This window comes from Corylus avellana, chromosome ca8, assembly GCF_901000735.1.
Source record: "Corylus avellana chromosome ca8, CavTom2PMs-1.0".
Lineage (NCBI taxonomy): Eukaryota > Viridiplantae > Streptophyta > Magnoliopsida > Fagales > Betulaceae > Corylus > Corylus avellana.
In genome coordinates this window covers 17,278,814-17,298,027 of record NC_081548.1, presented here as the reverse complement: position 1 = coordinate 17,298,027, position 19,214 = coordinate 17,278,814, and the positions used below count along the sequence as shown (strand labels likewise).

Genomic DNA, 19,214 nt, shown 5'->3' with positions numbered 1-19,214 from the left:
GGTGCTAGACCACTCTCAAAGGCATTTGAGTGGTCTGACTACCTTCTTAACCTAGAAGATTTTTTTGTTTTTTAAGTTTTATTTTATTTTTAAGGATATATTTAATATTACAAATGATTTCCGTTAGCAAGTTAGTGTCAAAAACATAACACACAAAATATTTAAAAGTACTTACATTTGTGCCATATTAAAATATTTTTAAAATAAAAAATAAAAAATACCATCTAAAAAAACATTAACAAAGGAACTAATATTGTCATTGAAAACGGTAAAAACCTAGAAGTATATTTTGCATTTTTTATTTTTTCCCTTACAAAAAGTCAAATTGGAAATTACTTAAAAAAAAAAAAATGGAGCAACACGGGCCACAACCGGTTCGGGTCAAACAAAGTTAGTAGCATATCAACGCTTCTTTCCCGGACCAAAACGTCCCTCGGACTCGGGGCTAGGGTTTTCAGCAAAAGCATAAACGTCTACTACCGCTGCTGCTGCTGCTTCTTCCTTCTCTCATGAAATCCAACAAAACAATGGGCGAGGGAGCGCATGTAGAAGACGGTATGTCACTGATAAAGCAGCTGGCGTCGTGCAACCAGAGCGCCCGGAACAAGGCTCTCCGGGTCCTCCTCAACACGTGGCTTCCGTCCCAACGCGCCCTCCCCGAAGACGACCTCAAGAAGCTCTGGAAGGGCCTCTTCTACTGCGTCTGGCACGCCGACAAATTCCCCGTCCAGTCCCACCTCATCGACCGCCTCTCCTCTCTCCTCCTTCGCCTCCATCTCCCTCTCTCCCTCCGCTACTTCTCCGTCTTCCTCCTCACCATGCGCCGCGAGTGGCCCGGCATCGACGCCCTCAGGTTAGACAAATTCTACCTCTTGATTCGAAGGTTTTTGCATCATTGTTTTGCTTTCTTGAAGAGTAATTCCTGGGATTTGGAGATTTCGAGTCGTTTGATGGGTGTGTTGGTGGAGAGCACTTTCTTCTCTGATGATAAGTTTCAGGGTAATGGTGTTAACTACCATATTGCCTCTGTTTTTCTTGAAGAGCTCAGGCCGTTCCTCCCGGTTCGGTCTGAAATACTCGAGCTTCTTCTGGAACCCTTTGTTTCGGTTATGGGGAGGTTGCCTGATAAGGTGTTGTTAGGGAAGATTAGGTCTAACATGTTTGGTGAGTTGTTGAAAATGGGGAAGAAGTTATTGGAGATCAAGAAAGTGGGGGGTGAAGTTGATTCGGGTGATGATGCCATGGTTTTTGGGACAATTGCGTTAACAATGGGGTTTTCGAGCAAGTTTTATGAATTGGGTTCTTCGCCTCATTGCTGTCAGGGGAATAGGAAGGTGCTGTTTTCTTTGCATGAGGCGTTTTCGAAGTTAGAGAAGGATCTGGCGTCTTCGGGGATTGAAGTTTCGCTTCCTGATATTGTTGAGAATGATGACGATGAAGTGCCGAGTTTGGTTCCTATTGGCACGGAGATGGAAGTGGGTGGTCTGGAACCTGCTGAGGTTGCTGGAGATGCTGTCAATGTGTCTGCTGAAGATAAACCTTTGAGCAAGGGCAGGAAGAAGAAGAAAGACTCCGGTGGCAGTAGCAAAAAGGCTAAGAAGAAGAAAAAGAATGAGATTTCTGATATGGTTTTAGATAGCAGTTCTACAGGCGTAGAAAAGGAGAATGCAGCTATTGCAAATGGTGAGAATTCAAATGATGAACATACAGATGATGGAAGTCCAGTAGAATTTAATGAATCTGTGATTTCGAACCTCCAGATGCAGTTTGAGAAGGTTGCTGCTGAAGCAGGTTTGGATGTTAATGTTGCAAGTGCCTGTGATTTGCCTAAACGTAAAGTTAATGGTACTGTATCTAAGAAGAGAAAGAGGGCAAAGAGTATGGATGCACAACAATCGCGAAATCCCGAGCTGAATAGTGGAGGGGATGCTCTAGGTGGCACATCTGTAAAGAGTGCGAAGAAGGTAAGGTTTTCCATGAAAAGTAACTTGGAGTGGAAGCCCCACAATCCATTACCCCCACAAATTTTGAGATTGCCTCCATCTGTTACACCTAGAGGAAGTGCTCTTAAACAAGGGGTACCTCCTGGTCCCATCCGGGAGATGCCTCCTGCAGCTAAAAAAGTGAAACAGGGTGCTGTTTCTGTTAAGAAGCCCCGGAAGGGAATAAAAGGCATTTCCCCAGCCATCAAACGCTTGAAGAAGTTGAAATCTCGTTCTACCTAGTAGATAGTTTTCTCGCTTCTAGCCAAAAGAAGGAAAAAAGGAGGTGCTTTTGTATGTCATAGGGCCACGTTTTCTTGGGACAGTTTATCAAATTTTGGGTTGTCATGCTCATTGCCCTTGAAGATTCCTCCATCTTGTACTCTTCCTTTGTTGCCTGGTTTCTTTTGTCTCCTGAACACAAAGTTTATTTTGATATTGATATTGATTTGTTCCTCAAGTGGAATTCAATGTTTCATCAAGTTGATGGCCTTCGGGTGGATTTTTAGTTCTTCATTGATATGTGGATTTTCTTTAATGCGGACTGTCATCTGTGAATCATTACATTTTTCTTGATCTTTCTAGTTCGTACATATGTTTCTAATAGATATTGTCATGGGCAACTCAATCTTGATTAGGAGATACTTTTGCTTCTTTTGAGATGGCATTTCTTAGTCATAATTCGTCTCTTTTACGAAAACCTGCTGTGTGTTATAGCAAGAGATGATTTGGACATTTTCTTTCTTCTTCCTATGCCTCATCTAAAATATTTTTGCCCCTTTCCTAGAAAAAAATATATATCTTTCAATGTTAAGATTCCCTTTTGAGCCACTATCATTTTGTTTAATTCCATGCCTTTATGATTATTGTTTTTTTTTTTTTTTTTTTCTTTGTCATGGCATTTCGCTCTCTTAAGTAGTTATGTGTGCACATTTCCCTTTTCTCGTTTCTTAGTTTTATTTTTTATTTTCTTTTTCTAGAATTTTTCCTTGAGATACATCTAGGTTACTTAGCTTTGCTGTATTTTCCTGAATAAGTCATAAAATGATTGAATTGTTGTCATAATATATACTTTCATCAGAGGGCTTACTACGCCAATGCTTTAAAGGAATGGGTTACATGTTACTTGAATTAATCCATATAATAGTTGGATATTAAATTTGTATAAGATGTTGATAGGTACTAGAGGCAGAGCTCTCATTTGGAAATTGTATTGCGCATGTAGTGTTCCTTAAACTTACCAGAAAAAAGAAAAAAAACAAAGGTAGTGTTCCTTGGAAGGACTAATTTTCTGGATCGAAAGCGGCTTTAGGGAGTTGCAGAATTTTGTCAAGAGGGGGCATGTGTCACTCGGTGTTTTATTTGCTAGAAAGGTGGGGGAATAAGCTGGATTATTCATGATTTCTGCATTGCTCAATCTATAGACCTGGAGGTCTTTCGATATCTCCTTTTGTTATGAATTTCATGCCATTGTGATGGACTAATGGGAGAGTTTAATCTGCTGAAAAGGGGGATGAGAGTGTGCCATGAAGAGCGTTTCCTTTTATGTCTATTACGGTGCATTTGAATTGAGAGAAGCATGATATTTGAAGGCATGGAACATCCTATCAAAATGTAATACGGGTGCTTGTCAAATCTTCATTTTCATGGCTTGTCCCAGATTTTATATCTTGTCCTTTCGGGAACTTTAGGTATCTTAATTTTGGGTTTATAGATTCGCGAAAATTATGTGTGAATTGCTAGCAATTTGAGGAGGCAGTGTGTGAGAGTTTATATGGGGGCACATCTGCTCGAGTAGCCCAAAATTTATTTGAGCATAGGGGTGGGAGTTGGATAATTCGGTTATGAAAATGAGGTTTTCGCATTTCGCACTGCCATTGTCGGTAAAGTCAAAATTTTTACCTGCTTATTCCGTCAACTTTTTGTTTCGTTACTGAATGGTGGTTGGTAATGTCGGTTCGGTAATATCGGTTGGTAATGGTGGTCGGTAATGTCGGTAAGCAAAGAAATGGAAAATTAGTCGGCAAAGTTGGTCAGTGTCGGTTGGTAAAGTCGGGTTGGTTAGAAAATGTTATTCCGTCTACCGAATCGAGTTTGTCGAAAATAGAAAAAGTCCACTACCTACTAGTCATCGGTTAAGCAGTTTCGGTCGGTAGGCAGTTAATTTGCTCATCCTATTTGAGCATGTGGGTTCTATATGAGTTTTCTCACATTACTTGTAAATTGTTAGCAATTCGAGCAAATAATTATTGTGGATCCCAATCTAGGACATCGTGGACTTGTCATGTATACTTGATGAAATTGGTTGTTTATTGAAAAGGGCAAAAAAAAAAAAAAAAAAAAAAAAAAAAAATAGAGATTGTTCAGGACGTCTATTTTGCAAGTTTTAATTAGGAGTATATGTAAATGATATCCTACACATGGGTTTATTTTTTTCTTTTCTTAATTTTGACTTTTTGTTTATAGATATTGTCTTAGTTTTCCACCTAAATATTGACGAATTGGATTCCAAGCTGAAATGCGATTCAGTTGTTGCATTTTCTTTTGTTGTTTCCTTTTTGCCTTTTTTTATTTTATAATTTTATTTTATTAATTAATTAATTTTCTTTTAATCAAATAAGGGAAAAGGGTTACAAAGGATCAAACAACAATAGGGTGGACACCCCAACAATAAAACCCAAACGAAAAATGCAGCAAAAATACATGGACATAAACAGAAATTGAGAATAGTCCGAAAGGATCAAACAGTAGGTAATGGTTTCATCAATGGTCTCAAAGAAACCATAACATGCCGGGCCTGTTCCATGGCCGCACAAGGCAGTTCTAAAATGCATAAGAATTCAGTGAAGAGTCCTATGCGGTAAAGACAACAATCACTATTAAATGATTGTTGCAAGGATGGCACAGATGGAGCCGTTGAAGGACGACCACCAGTATCAAAAAAATTTCACAAATAGGGTAATTCGGACAGATGTAACTATCATGTTCTTGAAAATGTTCTATTAGTTGCTTGGCATGCATTAGAAATGAAAAATGCTATTATTTTATCACTCATTTCATATCTGCTAACGCGGTGGCGTGTTTTAAGTAACTTTCATGCTAATCACTTAAATAAAAACAAAAACAAAAAGAAAGTTACTTAAAACATGTTACGTCTGTCAGTGTGAAGTGAGTAATAAATGGGTGTAAAGAGTAATCTTAAGAATATACAATAGTGCAAGCACAAGAAAATGGTAGAAATTGATGTTGCAAAAAGAAGTTCGCAGCTTGTCTGTCTATAAGGGTGGATAAGTTGAAAAGACCTCTAAAATTAGAGTAGGATTAGTTAAGGTGCTCTTTAGGTGTTGTATCAGATCGATTTATTTGATCTTCTGCTTGGTGTATGATTTTTCAAGAGGTCTAACAGGAAAGCAAAATGCCATATTTCCAGGAAAATTGACAAGAGTTCTAGTGAATGCAGAGTAAGAGGGCACTTTCTCAAACTTTTACTAGGGCTAGTTCAGTAGAAATATGGTGATCGTACTAGGGCAGAACAAAACTTCTACAGGCAGAGATCTGGGATTCTAGGGTGCAAATAACTGAACTTGGGCGATCGATTTTTTTTTTTGGGACCATGAGAAACCATCATGGTAAAAGCAAAATTACCCTAATCTATAAAGAAGGCAACCATAGTTGATATTCTGGTTGAGGTAAAAGATGAAGTTGAGAGGCAATTTCAAATTCTTCTCAGGGCTCTTTTTTTTTTTTTTTTTTTTTTAAATGAAATAATTGATTTTGAAGCCCCGTAAGGCTTTTGCCCAAAAGGTTAACTCCTGAGCATTGTGGCAAACTGTCCAAGGAGGTAAGTGACAGAGGAGGAAATTAGGGAAGCTGTTTTCTCTAAGCCCAAATGGATTCAATGATGGTTTCTTTCAAAAAAATAAATAAAGCTTGGGCCTAGGCGTATCGTGAGGCATCTCTTGTGGTTAAGGCTATTAGTTCTCAATACGTTGGGTAAGCCCAAAATTTATTTGGGTAGGTGGATTCCATAATCAATTAAAGGAGGTGGCTGACCACCCCTAAGCATTGTGGAGGTGGTTTAGCCACCTCTAGCAATTGGTTTTGGGGGTGATTCGACCACATTTTTTGGTCCATTAAGGGAATGGTTTACCCCATAGCCATTGAGGTGGTTTGCTCCACACAAGAACCAATGTTAGCGGTGGCAAACCACCCCCAAGGAGCTTAAGGATGATCAGCCACCCCCTCTAGCCAATTAGGGGTGTTGTTCAACCACCCACATTAGTTGATTCTAGAGAGTAGAGATATTGGGGGTGGTTCGACCACTTTTTTTGGCCGATTATGTGTGTAATGCCCCGCCTAAAACAAGTGGCAATTTTCCTTTACAATCTGTGTTAAAATTGTTACGTTTTGCTTATAAGCACAAAAGCAAACGATAATGTTTTGTTTCCTTTAAAATGTTATGTTAAAATATACTTAGAAACACAAAAGCAAAGGATACTGTTATATTTTACAAAAAGACCCAATAAGTTTTAATGGGTTAAAATGTTCGATTAAGGGCATATAAATTTTTAAGGTTTTCAAACTTATCTTGGAACTTTGAAGCCCTAAGTGCAAAAGCTCACACATTTGAGATAAGAGAGCTTGGTTTGGTCTTGATTTATGTGTTATAATCCATGATAGAACTTTGTATTTCATATTAGTTTTTTTTTTTTTTTTGGTGAGTGCATTTCATTTTAGTTTAAGTACTTCTTGTATTTCCTTAATAACTTTAGAAAGGTCATTTAGGTATAAATGCATGGAATTTGCATGATAGATTGAGACTTTAAGGGCTACCTTTCGTTTCAAACCTATGTCAGTGCATGGTCCATTACTTTCATCACATCAAGAACATCCCTAGGTTGGGTAGCCAAGGAGAATGAGAAATAGGAAGAAAGTTGGGATCTCGGGGGTATTGTGATAAAGATGGAACCTTGGCTCTTTTCGAACGTGGATCCATGCTTTAAAACACCTTAGAGGTTTTTGAGCATCTTAGAGTAAGGGGAAGTGGATAATCAGGAGCTAGCTAGTAATTAAGTTGAAAAAACTAGAAAGAAAAAAAATTAAAAATGTTGATTTAAAAATGCATTGAGATTCATTGTATTATCCATGAAATAAATTATATTCTCATAAATGGAAATTATAATCTTGTGTGGTATACCACCATAGGAAAAAGAAGTCAAGGGTCTCAAAAAAGCGCGCGCACGCGCACACACACACATATATATATATAGAGAGAGAAATTGAGTACGTGCATATTAGTATATGGACTTGACCCAAAGAAAGACCCACTTTATTTTTAATGTTCTTTGCTCTAGATCCAATGGCTAAAGTGATTGATGCAAATATTTATGGATGGTGGTCATGCCTTGTGGCATCCTTAGCTATGTGGATCAATTGGGTCGGACTAAGTTGGTCAACTAGTGGTGGTTGACTATTGTACTTCACCAAAGCATTAGTGTTGTACCTGAAGTTCCACTGGACGTGCAATGTGAGAGGGTTATGAGTACAAATAGTCCATGTGGAGGATATTGATGAAAATAAAAAGGTGCCAAGCAAATCGATTGGCCAAGGCATTCCATACATGCCAAGAAGTATGGAGATCATAAATAATTGTGAGAACTGACTCAGTGAAAGTCACATTAATCCAACCAAGGAGAAATTGGTCATTCTCAATCCAAATAGAGTGGGCTGGAGAATTAATTGGTCATCCACAACACCCATCAAATCACAACTTCTCAATACAAGAACAATTTGAAAAAGCCATTGCAAATAATTATTTCCATCAAGTTTGATGGAGATAAGTTGAGTAAAGTCCAGCAAAGCAACCATACATGGAAGCAGAAATAGAGTTATTTGAGGTGGTATTTTAAGTGGCCATGGAAGATATGAAGCAGAGGCAAACTAGAGTTATCTTCTTTGACATCCTCCTCAAATTCCAATTCTACAACTTAACTTGACTGTTAACTTATCTGCAGCTTGAGGAACAATGGCAGCTTCATCAGTGGCTACTGCATTGGGTGAAGCTACTATTGTTAGTACACTTACATTAATAGAGATAACCAAAAAAAAAAAAAAAAAAAGACCATTGGAAAATAAAAGTAAATGACCATTAGGAGAGTAGAAGTTTCTTGTAAATCAATCCCTGTGAATTGGCTAAATTAGAAGAGTGGAAGGAAAGTGAGCAGGCTTGAGAGAGTCAAATGTGGGGCAACTCAAGCTCATGGTTCTTTCTTAAATACTTGGCTGCCTTGTCTTATATGGAGCCCAATTTTTCTCTTGCACAAAAAACCGTTTCAAAACCGAAGAAACCTGATCCATGATTAACTTGACAAATCAATATTATAATTAGAAAATTGGCAAGATCTACTCCTACTATCATCAAGAGTCAAAAAGCTGCAAATAGCCTACCAAGCGATTAACCAAAACCAAAATTAACAAGTATTAAAGGGTCCTTACTGAAAAATAACTCCTCCTATGATGTAGGTAACAACCGGATTCCAAGTTGTAATCGTCGTGGCCATCGTCGTCATCATCATCACTGCGGCAGCTGTTAGATGGTAGAAAACCATCTAATATCCTTTCAATTTTATTGGGTTCATCCTTTTCGGTTAAACGTTCTAGATTTTCACTTTCTTCATCCTTTTTGGTTAAATATCCTGAATATTCACTTCCTTCTCATCAAAATGGAAATTAAAATCCACATGGATCACACCTGGATGATCTTTTGCATTCTCTTCACACTTGTGTATCAGATGAACTCCACAACTTTTAATGAACAGTGAATTTGAATTATAAATAGAAAAATCAACTTGTAGATTGTCCTCCTTTAACATAGAAGATTCTTGCACGAAATACTCCAGCCATACGTGATTTGAGCCTAGTAAATGAAAATCTCTCGCTCTACTATCAATTTCTATACCTTTATTCTTGATCGAAAAATCACCAAATTAATGAACGGTTGAAGTTTCGGGAGATCCCAAAAATGGGTCCAATAACAGCACAAAAAGCAATTCCTTTGATCTCATCCAAATGTGGGAGCCCTTTAATATCTATTTTACATGAGGTACTCATATATGAATAGTCCATACGATGGCTGAACCAATCTGGTATTGTATTTCCTGGAAATGTAATTCCACCACCAAAATAGTCCTTAAAAGGTACCTATTAAATGAATATTATCAATTGCTAGAAGTATAACATATGAACCGAGGCACGAGTAATGATATAAGGAGGACAAGAGTCCTTCCAACTATGATGTGACATTTAAAATTAACATTGAATTTGAGATGATTATAATTGGATTTTGATCTATTGGTGATTTTAAATGCCACATCACATACCTTATCCAATAAAGAAATGTCACCAAGTAGAAAAGAGAGAGAGAGAGAGAGAGACATACCTTATCCAATAAAGAATTTGCCACCTGATTCCCAATATTCACAAGCATTTTATAGCATTCAGACAAGTCAATCCAATACAACTCTTGTAACTCACATGTATTGATTTGATATTCTTTAGATACTTCTGGAAAACTTTCCAATGAAACACATCCTTTAGCATCTATTTCTCTTATATTTGGCGGAAGTTCTAGAATTTCTTGAAGTTGCTTGCAATCCACCAAATCAAGTGACCTTAATCCATCAAATCTCTTGATGCATGCAGGTAGAATGACAATATCACTCATTGATAGATTTAATCGAACTAAAGTGGAAAAGCAATTAAGTGTCACAAGGAAATCTGATTTTGATAGGCACTTACAATCTTCAAGATACAAATATACCAATTATAGAAACCCAATTGAGGAACAACCATCATCGAAAATGCATGAATTCCCTAGCGGTGGCGATGAGAATAATTCTGTACTTGATGGAGTTTCAAATTCCTTTGTTGGAAGCTTAGCAAGTTTTGTACAATTTTTTAGAGAAATAAACTTTAGATGTTGCAACTGAAGAATGCTACTTGGGAGATACATAAGGTTTTTGCAACTTTCAATATATAATTCAGAAAGCCCAGTGAAATATCCGGTGGATGAAGGCAGTTCTTTTATAGCAATGTAGCATATTACAAGCCGTCTTAAGCATTCCATTTCACACTCAATTTTAGGAAAGTCCTGAAGCCTTGAACAAAATCCAAGTTCAAGATTTTCCAAAGATCTCAACTTAAGGCTTCTTGGCAAACTGATAAGGTTAGAGCAATATAAAAATGACAGATCGGTAAGCCTATCAAGGAATCCAACAGAGTCATGAACTTTAACTAAACTTTCACAGTCAAAACAATCCAATTTCTCTAAATTTGGGATTCTTGAAATATCCGGGATTTCTATTAGGAATTTACAGTGAATGAATTCCATAATCCTCAAGTTTTGGAAATTCTATAAAGAAAAATGGGATAAAATTAGCTTAAAAGAAGTTCACAACATAATTTTAAAGAAAAATTATTGAAAATAACAATCATACCTTGAATCCCTCCTTGGGTGCCTTGAAGAGGCCATTACGCATTCTTAAAACAGTGAGTTTTTGTCCATGAAAATTCGACGGCAAAAATTGTAAAGGGCATTCAGCCCAATCAAGCACTCTTAACTCATTAGGGAGATAAGTAGGTTTTGCAGAAAAGTGTGCATTACGACTTATAAACAACCTGAGGCTTTTCATCTTCTTGAAGGTTTCAGAACTCCAGCGTATCAAGCCTCGTTTAGGCAACTCCACCAATATTCCTTCAATTTTGTTTGTTCCCTGGTAAGACAATGCATAAGTGTGTTAACAAATCAAAGCATAAAGTTTTCCATAATTTACCACTTGCTAGAATTATTATTTTATTCTTATACAGACACACAAAATAATGTGAAAAGAAAACAAACTTATAGTCCATTCATCTTTTTTTGTTTGTTGCATGCTTTTTTTTTTTTTTTTTTTTTGTTGTTGAGATTTCCATAATGGGTAATTTGTTTTTATTATTACAATTCCTTGAAATAAGTGATCACATTCAAGATTTCAATTTTTTTTTCCTCATATTTACTTTTCACTCTTACTTCATAAAATAGAAAAGGCAAAATACTCATAAAAACTATATCTATATATCTTTGAAATAGTGTAAAAGGCAATTTCCTTAATGATTTATTTATCTTTTGGATTAAAGGCATTCTGCTTCCATTCAAATACTTATTTTCGAGACAGATGATGTGTGTGCGCGTGCGCGCGTGTGTGGGTAATTTTCCATCAATTTTTGCAAAATGTAAAATTAAAAGAGTGTTTTATGAGTCTTACCATATTTTCTTCTAATACATGAGGAACGTCTTCATGAAACCACAACCTAGTGCGTTTGCCAGGTTCTTTGTGTGATTCTTGACGAACAATTTCTCTACCCATATCTTGCAGTAAGTCATGCATGACCAATCTGTTGGACTCAATGGTTATGAGAGACTTATCCATAAGCACTTTAATGCCTATATTTGGATAGAAACCACATTTTTTTAGTACTTTAGTGACATATTCTACATTCTCCCACTTGAAGAAACAAGCAATGTCAAGGAATATATTCTTCTCACTTTCCTCCAATCTATCATAACTTATTTTCAGCTTTTCATGAATATTTTTTTCGGGAATTCTTTTGTACTTTTCCAATGCACTTTTCCAATGATATTTGTCTCTTCCATATAGATTTGAACCTAACACTGCCAAAGCTAGTGGAAGGCCCCCAGCATAACATAATGCATGTTCTGTAAGTTCCACAAAATCATCATTAGGTTTGTCACTTTGGAAGGCATGCTGACTAAAGAGTTGGAGAGCTTCATTATGATTCAATTCATTCATCTTGTATGATAAACCAACTTTATGCTTAGTTAGTAAATGTTTATCTCTTGTTGTTATGATGATTCTACTTCCCAAACCAAACCAATCATGCTCTCCAGATAATGTTTCTAATTGGATCAACTCATCTACATCATCAAGAACTAAAAGAACTCTTTTACTGCAAAGCCTTTCTTTGATGACATTGATTCCTCGATCAACATTACCAATCTTCAAACTTGAGTCGCCTAGGATCTCAAAAAGAAGTGTCTCTTGCAATTGGACTAGACCGCACTCTCGCTTTGAATTTTCTCTAATGTTTGCAAGAAAACAACTATCTTCAAATTGATAAGAAATCAAGTTATAGATCGCTTTGACGATAGTTGTCTTACCAATTCCACCAACTCCGAAGATTCCTACCATGCGTTTGTCACTCATTCCAATACTTAAAAGTACATTGATATCTTGTACACGAGACTCTATTCCAATTGGATACTTGGCGACGTTCAAGTATGTATGACTTACCATTCTTGAGACCACTTGAACAATTTCCTTGATAAATTTGAATTCATTCCTAACAATGCAAAAGATTAAAAAAAAAAAAAAAAAGAAGCGTTAAATGAGTTGTAGTGACATGAAAAGACATAGGAACACGAGTACATGACAATGGTTGGCAACAAGATATGATTTAATCATTCCCTCCCTAAATCCCAATTCTCCTATGGATTGATCACATGTTCTCCCTTAATTAGACTCATACTTCTCAGTATTTTTTTTTTTGGTATTACTGAACTTAACTTTTTTTGCTTCATTCTTGAATTTGGTTTTGCCTTGTAGATATATATCAAGAGTTTTAGAAAAAAAAAAAAAAATAATGTATGTTTTTTTCATCATTAGGATCTATTTTGTTCCCGGATGTTTAATCTTTTAGTAAATAACATATTTTTTTTTCCATGTTGCACCATTCAATAATAATATGATATTATTCCCACTAAACTTTGGAATCTATCAAAATACCCCCAAAGTTAAGTATTACATTCATGTAGACCCTACTATTTGAAAATTTGAAATTGGTGCTGTAAACTTGTTTTATATTTGTTAAGCCCCCTTTGATTGTAGTAGTAAATAAGAAATTGTATAGATTATGTAAATTAACCTTGAGTTGTATTAAATTAAGGTGACATATTAAAGGTGGATAAAGGGCCAACAGAGTGGGATTCGGATCCTCTCCAGTCCATTTTGGACTGGAGAATATCCAGTTAATGGTCATAATCTCTTTAGAGAGATCCTGATGCCATAAATAGGATATCTGTCCTATTAATAAAAAAAATAATAAACTATTATATATTAAAAATAATTAAAAAATAAAATAATAAAAAATTAAGGGGTGGAGACGGTCAGGGTAGCCGAAGCCAACCCCAACCCCAACTAGGGTGGCCGGCTACCCCCTTAATTTTTTATTAATTTTTTTTATTTTGTTTTATATATATATTAATGAAATAGATGTCTCATTTATAGCCTCAGGATCTCATAAGAAAGATCCTGCCCATTAACTAGATATTTTTCAGTCCAAAATAGACTGGAGAGGATCCTATTCGGGTAGAGTGACCCCCTTTATTTATTTATTTATTTTATTTTTTATCTTTTGTAGTTTTGTCTTTTACTGCCACATGACAAATTTTAGGAAGTTGGAGCTTTTGCATTTAGTGACGGTTTGGATTGTGTCGGTTTAAGAAACCGGCACCAAATTAAAAATGGTGTCGGTTGAGCAAAAACTGACACTAAAATTGGTGTCGGTTGACTGTTCAACCGACACCAGTTTTAAATTTTGAATTTTGAACACTGATTCAACCCTCATTTTTGATTTGAATATTTTTTTTTTGGTTTAAAAGTTAAACACACTATCATCCCATTTAGAGTTTTTATTTTTTATTTTCTATTTTTTTTTAATTTTTTTAATTTTTAATTTTTAATTTTTTATTTTTCTAACTAGATCTACTAGTACTGATCACCTTTTCTTTTCCTTCATTTTTCTATAGGCGGCCATTTATTTGGTGGTTCCTCAACATTTTTTCCAAGCCAAAGCAATCAAGAGGACAATGGATGTTTGTGAATCTAAGCCCATTCTAGAAGTGAAGTTTTGTGCTACCTCCTTGTAATCCATGATTGATTTTGTGCGTGCCATTTTTTAATTGCAAGCCGCAAGAGCCAAAATCACACGAAGAAGAAGCCCAACAAAGAGATTGATGTCGGCGTCAACAGAGACAGATCAAGAAAAGAGAGGGAGAAGAAGGAGAAAAGAAGAAGAAGAAGAAGAAAAAGAAGAAGAAGAATGAGGAGAAGAAGTAGGAGATCTGGATCCGATCGACATTAAAATAAAAATAAAATGAAATATAAAAAATGAAAAAAGAAATCAATAATTAAGTGGAAAAAATAATATATATATATACCATCACTAATTTATTAAATTTCGATATAAATATATATTTATATCGAAATTTAATAAATTAGTGATGGTTTTTTTAAAAACCATCACTAATTGTGTCAGTTTTGTCTACACCGACACCTTTTCTCATTTTCCTACCCTTATTTAGCTACCATTTTGAACCGTCACTACAAAACCGTCACTACTTTTGTAGTGACGGTTTTTAGCTCTAAAGCATCACTAAACCTCTATTTTTTTTTGTAATGCAATGGCCTCTTGAATGAAATTCTCCTCCACTACGAGGCCTATATATATATATATAAGAGGACCGCGTATAATAAATTAGAATAAAAAGACATGTGTGGTCGAAAATACCTTTGTTCTAGATGCCAGCCGAACAAATTAGCCACTTTATGCAGGGCTACCTTCCAGCTCTGCACAGTGCCCTCCTTGAATCTGCCTTCATGTTTTGCGAATGTTTCGCCAAAACTCTTTCTTTGATGTCGTACGTCTGATGGATCTACTTTGTAAAACAAAGGCAGAACGATTTGCTGCTTTGTTTCTCTACACGCAAGGATCTCCATGAGCTCGCCCAAGCACCATGTGGATGATGCATAGTTTTCAGATAGTACAACAATTGCAGTCCTGGACTCTTTGATGGCTTTGAAAAGTGTCGGTGAAATTTCATCCCCTTCTTGAAGCCTATCATCCATGTAGGTATAGATTCCCTTTTGACGCAAAGCCTTGCATAGATGAGCAATAAAATCTTCACGGGTATCTTGACCTCTAAAGCTCAAGAATACATCATAAGACCATAGACGGGTGGAAGAAGAAGAAGAAGCCATTTTGTATGTAAACCTGATTACTAAGTTTTTAGAAATAATGGGTGCAACCGTGCGACGACTCTCCTTAGGCTAAATAGAGGAGACAATATTGCCACGTTGCATCATATATATGAATTATATATTAAAAACAAGATCAGCAACTTGTTGGCAGCTTACTCACGTAAATTTTTTTCTCAAACACCTAAGATGGACTCTACATTTATTCTAGAAAATACATTTATCATATATATATGAAAAACAAATAAATAACAACGTAAAAATCTAATTTAACAATATTTGTAAGACTCTTACACGTTGTTCTATCAATTTTGGGATCTCATCCGCATGCTTATCGATTGTTTGCATTACTAGTGCATTGACTTTTTATTTTTTTTATTTTTTATTTTATTTTTAATGGTGGATTGACTTTTGAGGTTGTCAATGTGTTCAATATATGTGAATAGATGTCAGCAACTCAGCATGATCAATTACATGACGCACATACAACTATTCAAACATTTTAAGATTGCTTTTAATCTGTGTGAAACACTTAGAAAAATAACATATTATTACGCTCCGCAGCTAAAGTTTCGACTGTGCACCATCATTCTCAGTTTGAGGACTTCGTGGAACTTGTCTTCTACAGGTAACGGCCTTCCCCAAGTCCTACTCGCTATGATTTGGCTACAAAACCGCAACTTAGTTGATTTCATATTCGATGTGGTGATGTCACTAATATCAAATGATGCAAACTTTAAATAAAACTCAGTCTTAAAGACCGACTTGTAAGATGAGAGTGCTGAAGAGTTTATTTAGATATATTTAAGATTTGCACTCAATCGATGCGTGGGACACTTACGATCGTATCATACCACTACATTTTGCAGCCGACGTCTCAACGGCCATCATTCCAAGGTAGGTGACTTCTTGGGCCCTGTCTTCTACAGTTAGTAGCCCTTCCCAGGTGTAATACCTCTATCATATCCTATCCTAAGTTAAATTGTAGACCTCGCCCAAGTAGATGAGCTTAGACATTGCCAGCCTGATTAATTTTATAGTTTTATATTGAATGATTGGATTGATATAATGGAATGATTAGCAATAGAGAATATTATTTTTATGGGTCATAGGTTTGAATTTCCAAAAAAGCAAAATTATATTTTACACAAATTTTTAACTACAATATTCTTTAAAAGGAAAATTTTAAAACACAATACTAAGCCTATATAGCCTTAGCCATCCATACATAAAAATAAAATCCCCTACAATCTTGAATTTCAGATTTATGACTCAAAAAGGAGAATTGAATGAGAGAATAAAAATTAAGCTCACGGTACATATTCTTATTGATATAAGTGGTAAGCATTAAATGGGAGTCAATCACTTGAGTGACTCGCTTGTTTACTATCACAGTAATTTTCTCAGAATATTTGAAAAATTATTTTACTTGATCTCTTTTACCGAAACTCCGATAGACTTCAATTGTTGTTGATGAATGAGTGTTGTTTATGGCAAAGACTCAAGAGATGAGCAATTGAAAGCAAAAAAACTAACAATCTCTCTTAAGGTCCGTTTGCGATTGTGGTTTCAATAAGTGCGATTTTAAAAATAGCGTTTCTAAAATCTCTACTTTTTAAAATCGTAAAGGCGTTTAGTAAAACATGTTAAAAAGTATTTTTTTTATTAAATATTTGTAATGCGAATTCATGATTTTGGTTTAAATTCGCACTTTTTCAAATAAGCACCCCTTAGCCTATTTATTAAAATTGCAAATTTTTTTCTTATTTTAAATTAATTGCTTTTTTTAATCGCAATGCCAAATGCCTTACGTTTTGCGATATCTTTTAAAAAAACAGATTATTCTTGCGAAATCGCAATCCCAAACGCACCCTTAGCACATGAAGAAAAATGCTCTTTGTTCTTTTGGAAATATTCCTTCAAATCCCTACAAAAATCATGCTTCAAAAGCCTTAAATAGACTTGAGAAATTAGCCATAAAATCTTAAAGTTGGTCAACCAAAAATTGTAGATTTTCGGTTCTATTAATCAGTTTGAATTGGAATAGGTTTCTTGATCTAGCTTTTCAGTCTTCTTTTTACAGCCCGTTTTGACCCCTTAAACATTGGAATTGAAAATTGCTCATTAAGTACAAAATTGTAACATTTTGAGTTAGCTTTCTAACGCCACCGATGTTGCCTCATCGAATTTCGGAATCAAAAGTTATGAGTGTTTTACTCCGTCTGAGCGTTGGAATTGCTACTTTGAACTGAAATGGAACTAATTACTTAGGACGATGCTCTCTGTCAAGCTTCAAGCAGCTGCAATTCGAACTTAGAACCCAAAATTGATTTTTGACAAATAAAATTCTAAGTACATTTTGTCTAATAAAACTTAAATTACATCAAAAAATTTTGAACATAGTTCGAATTAGCCAACCGAAAAACCTAATACTTGTAATGAGGACTTTTTTTTATTAATTTTTTTTTTTTTTTTACTTATAAAAAAAGAGTATTATTGGCCATTGACAAACTAGTAAGAATCTAAAGGCTAGTTTGGTAGAAATATGGTGATCTTAGTAGAACATAAAAAAAACTTTTACAGGGAGTGATCTAGGGTGCAATAGCTCTACTTGGGTTATCAAAATTTTTATTTTTTTTCCAGGACCATAAGAAACCATCATGCTAAAAAGAAGCAAAATTATCCTAATTTATAGAGAAGGCAACCGGAATTTATGATCTGGTTGAGGTCAATGATGAAATTGTGAGGTACTTTCAAAATCTTATGAGGGTTTTTTTTTTTTTTTTTAATTGAATAAAGAAAAAGGTTATAGGGGAGGATTTTTTCCATTTCTAATCTGAATGGAAGAGAGAATGAGACATCGCCGAAAAGGTTAACTCTTGAGCATTGTGGCAAACTGTCCAAGGAGTGGTAACAGGAGAGAACTAGGGAAGCTTTTTTCTCTAAAGAGGGATAAAAGCCCCAAGCCCAAATGGGTTCAATGATGTTTTCTTTTAAAAATAAATACATAAATAATAAAGCTTGAGGGTATCGTGGGGCATCTTGTGCTTAAGGCTATTAGATCATTTTTCGGCTCTATAACAAAGGTTCCTAATTGCTCCCAATTGAACGACTTTTGGCCCATCTCCTATTGTAGTACTATTTAGAAGGGTACTTGCCAAAATTACAGCTAATCAAGTGAAGGCTATCTTGCCTATTTCTTGTTGGCAAGCGGCAAACTAAAAAGAGAAGAATCGAAGTCAACATCTTGTTAGAGATAGGAAACTACCATGGAGATAAATTGCCAAACACTACAGGAAAAATGGTCTTCAGCGACGTTGCTAATGATAATCAACGACGATTTTGGTTGTCGCTAAAGTGGTTGCAAATACTTCATCGTTAAAGACTAGACAATATTGTTGCTTATAACGATAACTACCAAAATTTGTCGCTGAAAATGCCTCATAAGTGCCAATGTTGTCGTTGCTGATGAACACATCAACGACGACTGATGATGTGCAGAACTGCAGATCAGCTATATGATCATCAGCGACGATCATATTTAGTATCGTCGTCGCTAATGATAATATGCATAAAAGATAACAAACCAAAAATGGTATTTTAGTCTGCCTAGGGGTCACGTCTTTAAGCAATACATCTATCTATGTTATGAGACACAGCTTAAAAGAAATAAGAAAGAACAAGAGACTACTCAAATGCACTCCCAAGTGCCAAATTGTTTAAACATAACAATCATCCTCAAAACGAAATCTGATAAAACATTAGATATTGAAAAACTGAGTCTTCCTCGTCAGATTACATCTTTGGGTGCATGCATCCAAAAATTTACCGACCATAATTTAACCTAAGCCAAAAGAGTGCAGGCAGTGGTAGATTCACTGCTAAAAGAACCAATAAATAATCATTGAGAGCAAATTGAAGCACATAGCATAAATATAATACTAAATTTATAATAATAAAAAAAAAATTAGGAAAAAGTCTACATATCCCTTCAAATTACCACCAAATTAATAATGTCCTCTCCTCCCTCCTTCCCCCAAAACTACCTAAACATGGTCAATGTACCCCCCAAGGCTAGCAAAAAAATAAAAATGCCCTAATAGATTTATCAATAAGACAAAAGTACCCTTATATATAAATT

At 35.5% G+C, this 19,214-nt stretch overlaps 2 protein-coding genes across 2 annotated transcripts; one reads left to right on the top strand and one right to left on the bottom strand.

Annotated features, from left to right (window-relative positions):
* The first annotated feature begins 406 nt into the window (after positions 1–406).
* On the top strand, positions 407–2,498 carry LOC132190048 (uncharacterized). The gene has a single exon (XM_059604929.1). The coding sequence runs from the start codon at positions 510–512 to the stop codon at positions 2,223–2,225; it is 1,716 nt and encodes a 571-aa protein (XP_059460912.1). The 5' UTR covers positions 407–509; the 3' UTR covers positions 2,226–2,498.
* A 7,306-nt stretch (positions 2,499–9,804) lies between these two features.
* On the bottom strand, positions 9,805–15,076 carry LOC132190959 (disease resistance protein RPV1-like). The gene is made up of 5 exons (XM_059605983.1): positions 14,607–15,076; positions 11,913–12,380; positions 11,285–11,789; positions 10,478–10,753; positions 9,805–10,392 (listed from the first exon to the last, which is right to left on the bottom strand). Exons 1-5 carry the CDS (start codon positions 15,074–15,076, stop codon positions 9,805–9,807), a joined length of 2,307 nt encoding a protein of 768 aa, XP_059461966.1.
* Between the last annotated feature and the right edge of the window lie 4,138 nt (positions 15,077–19,214).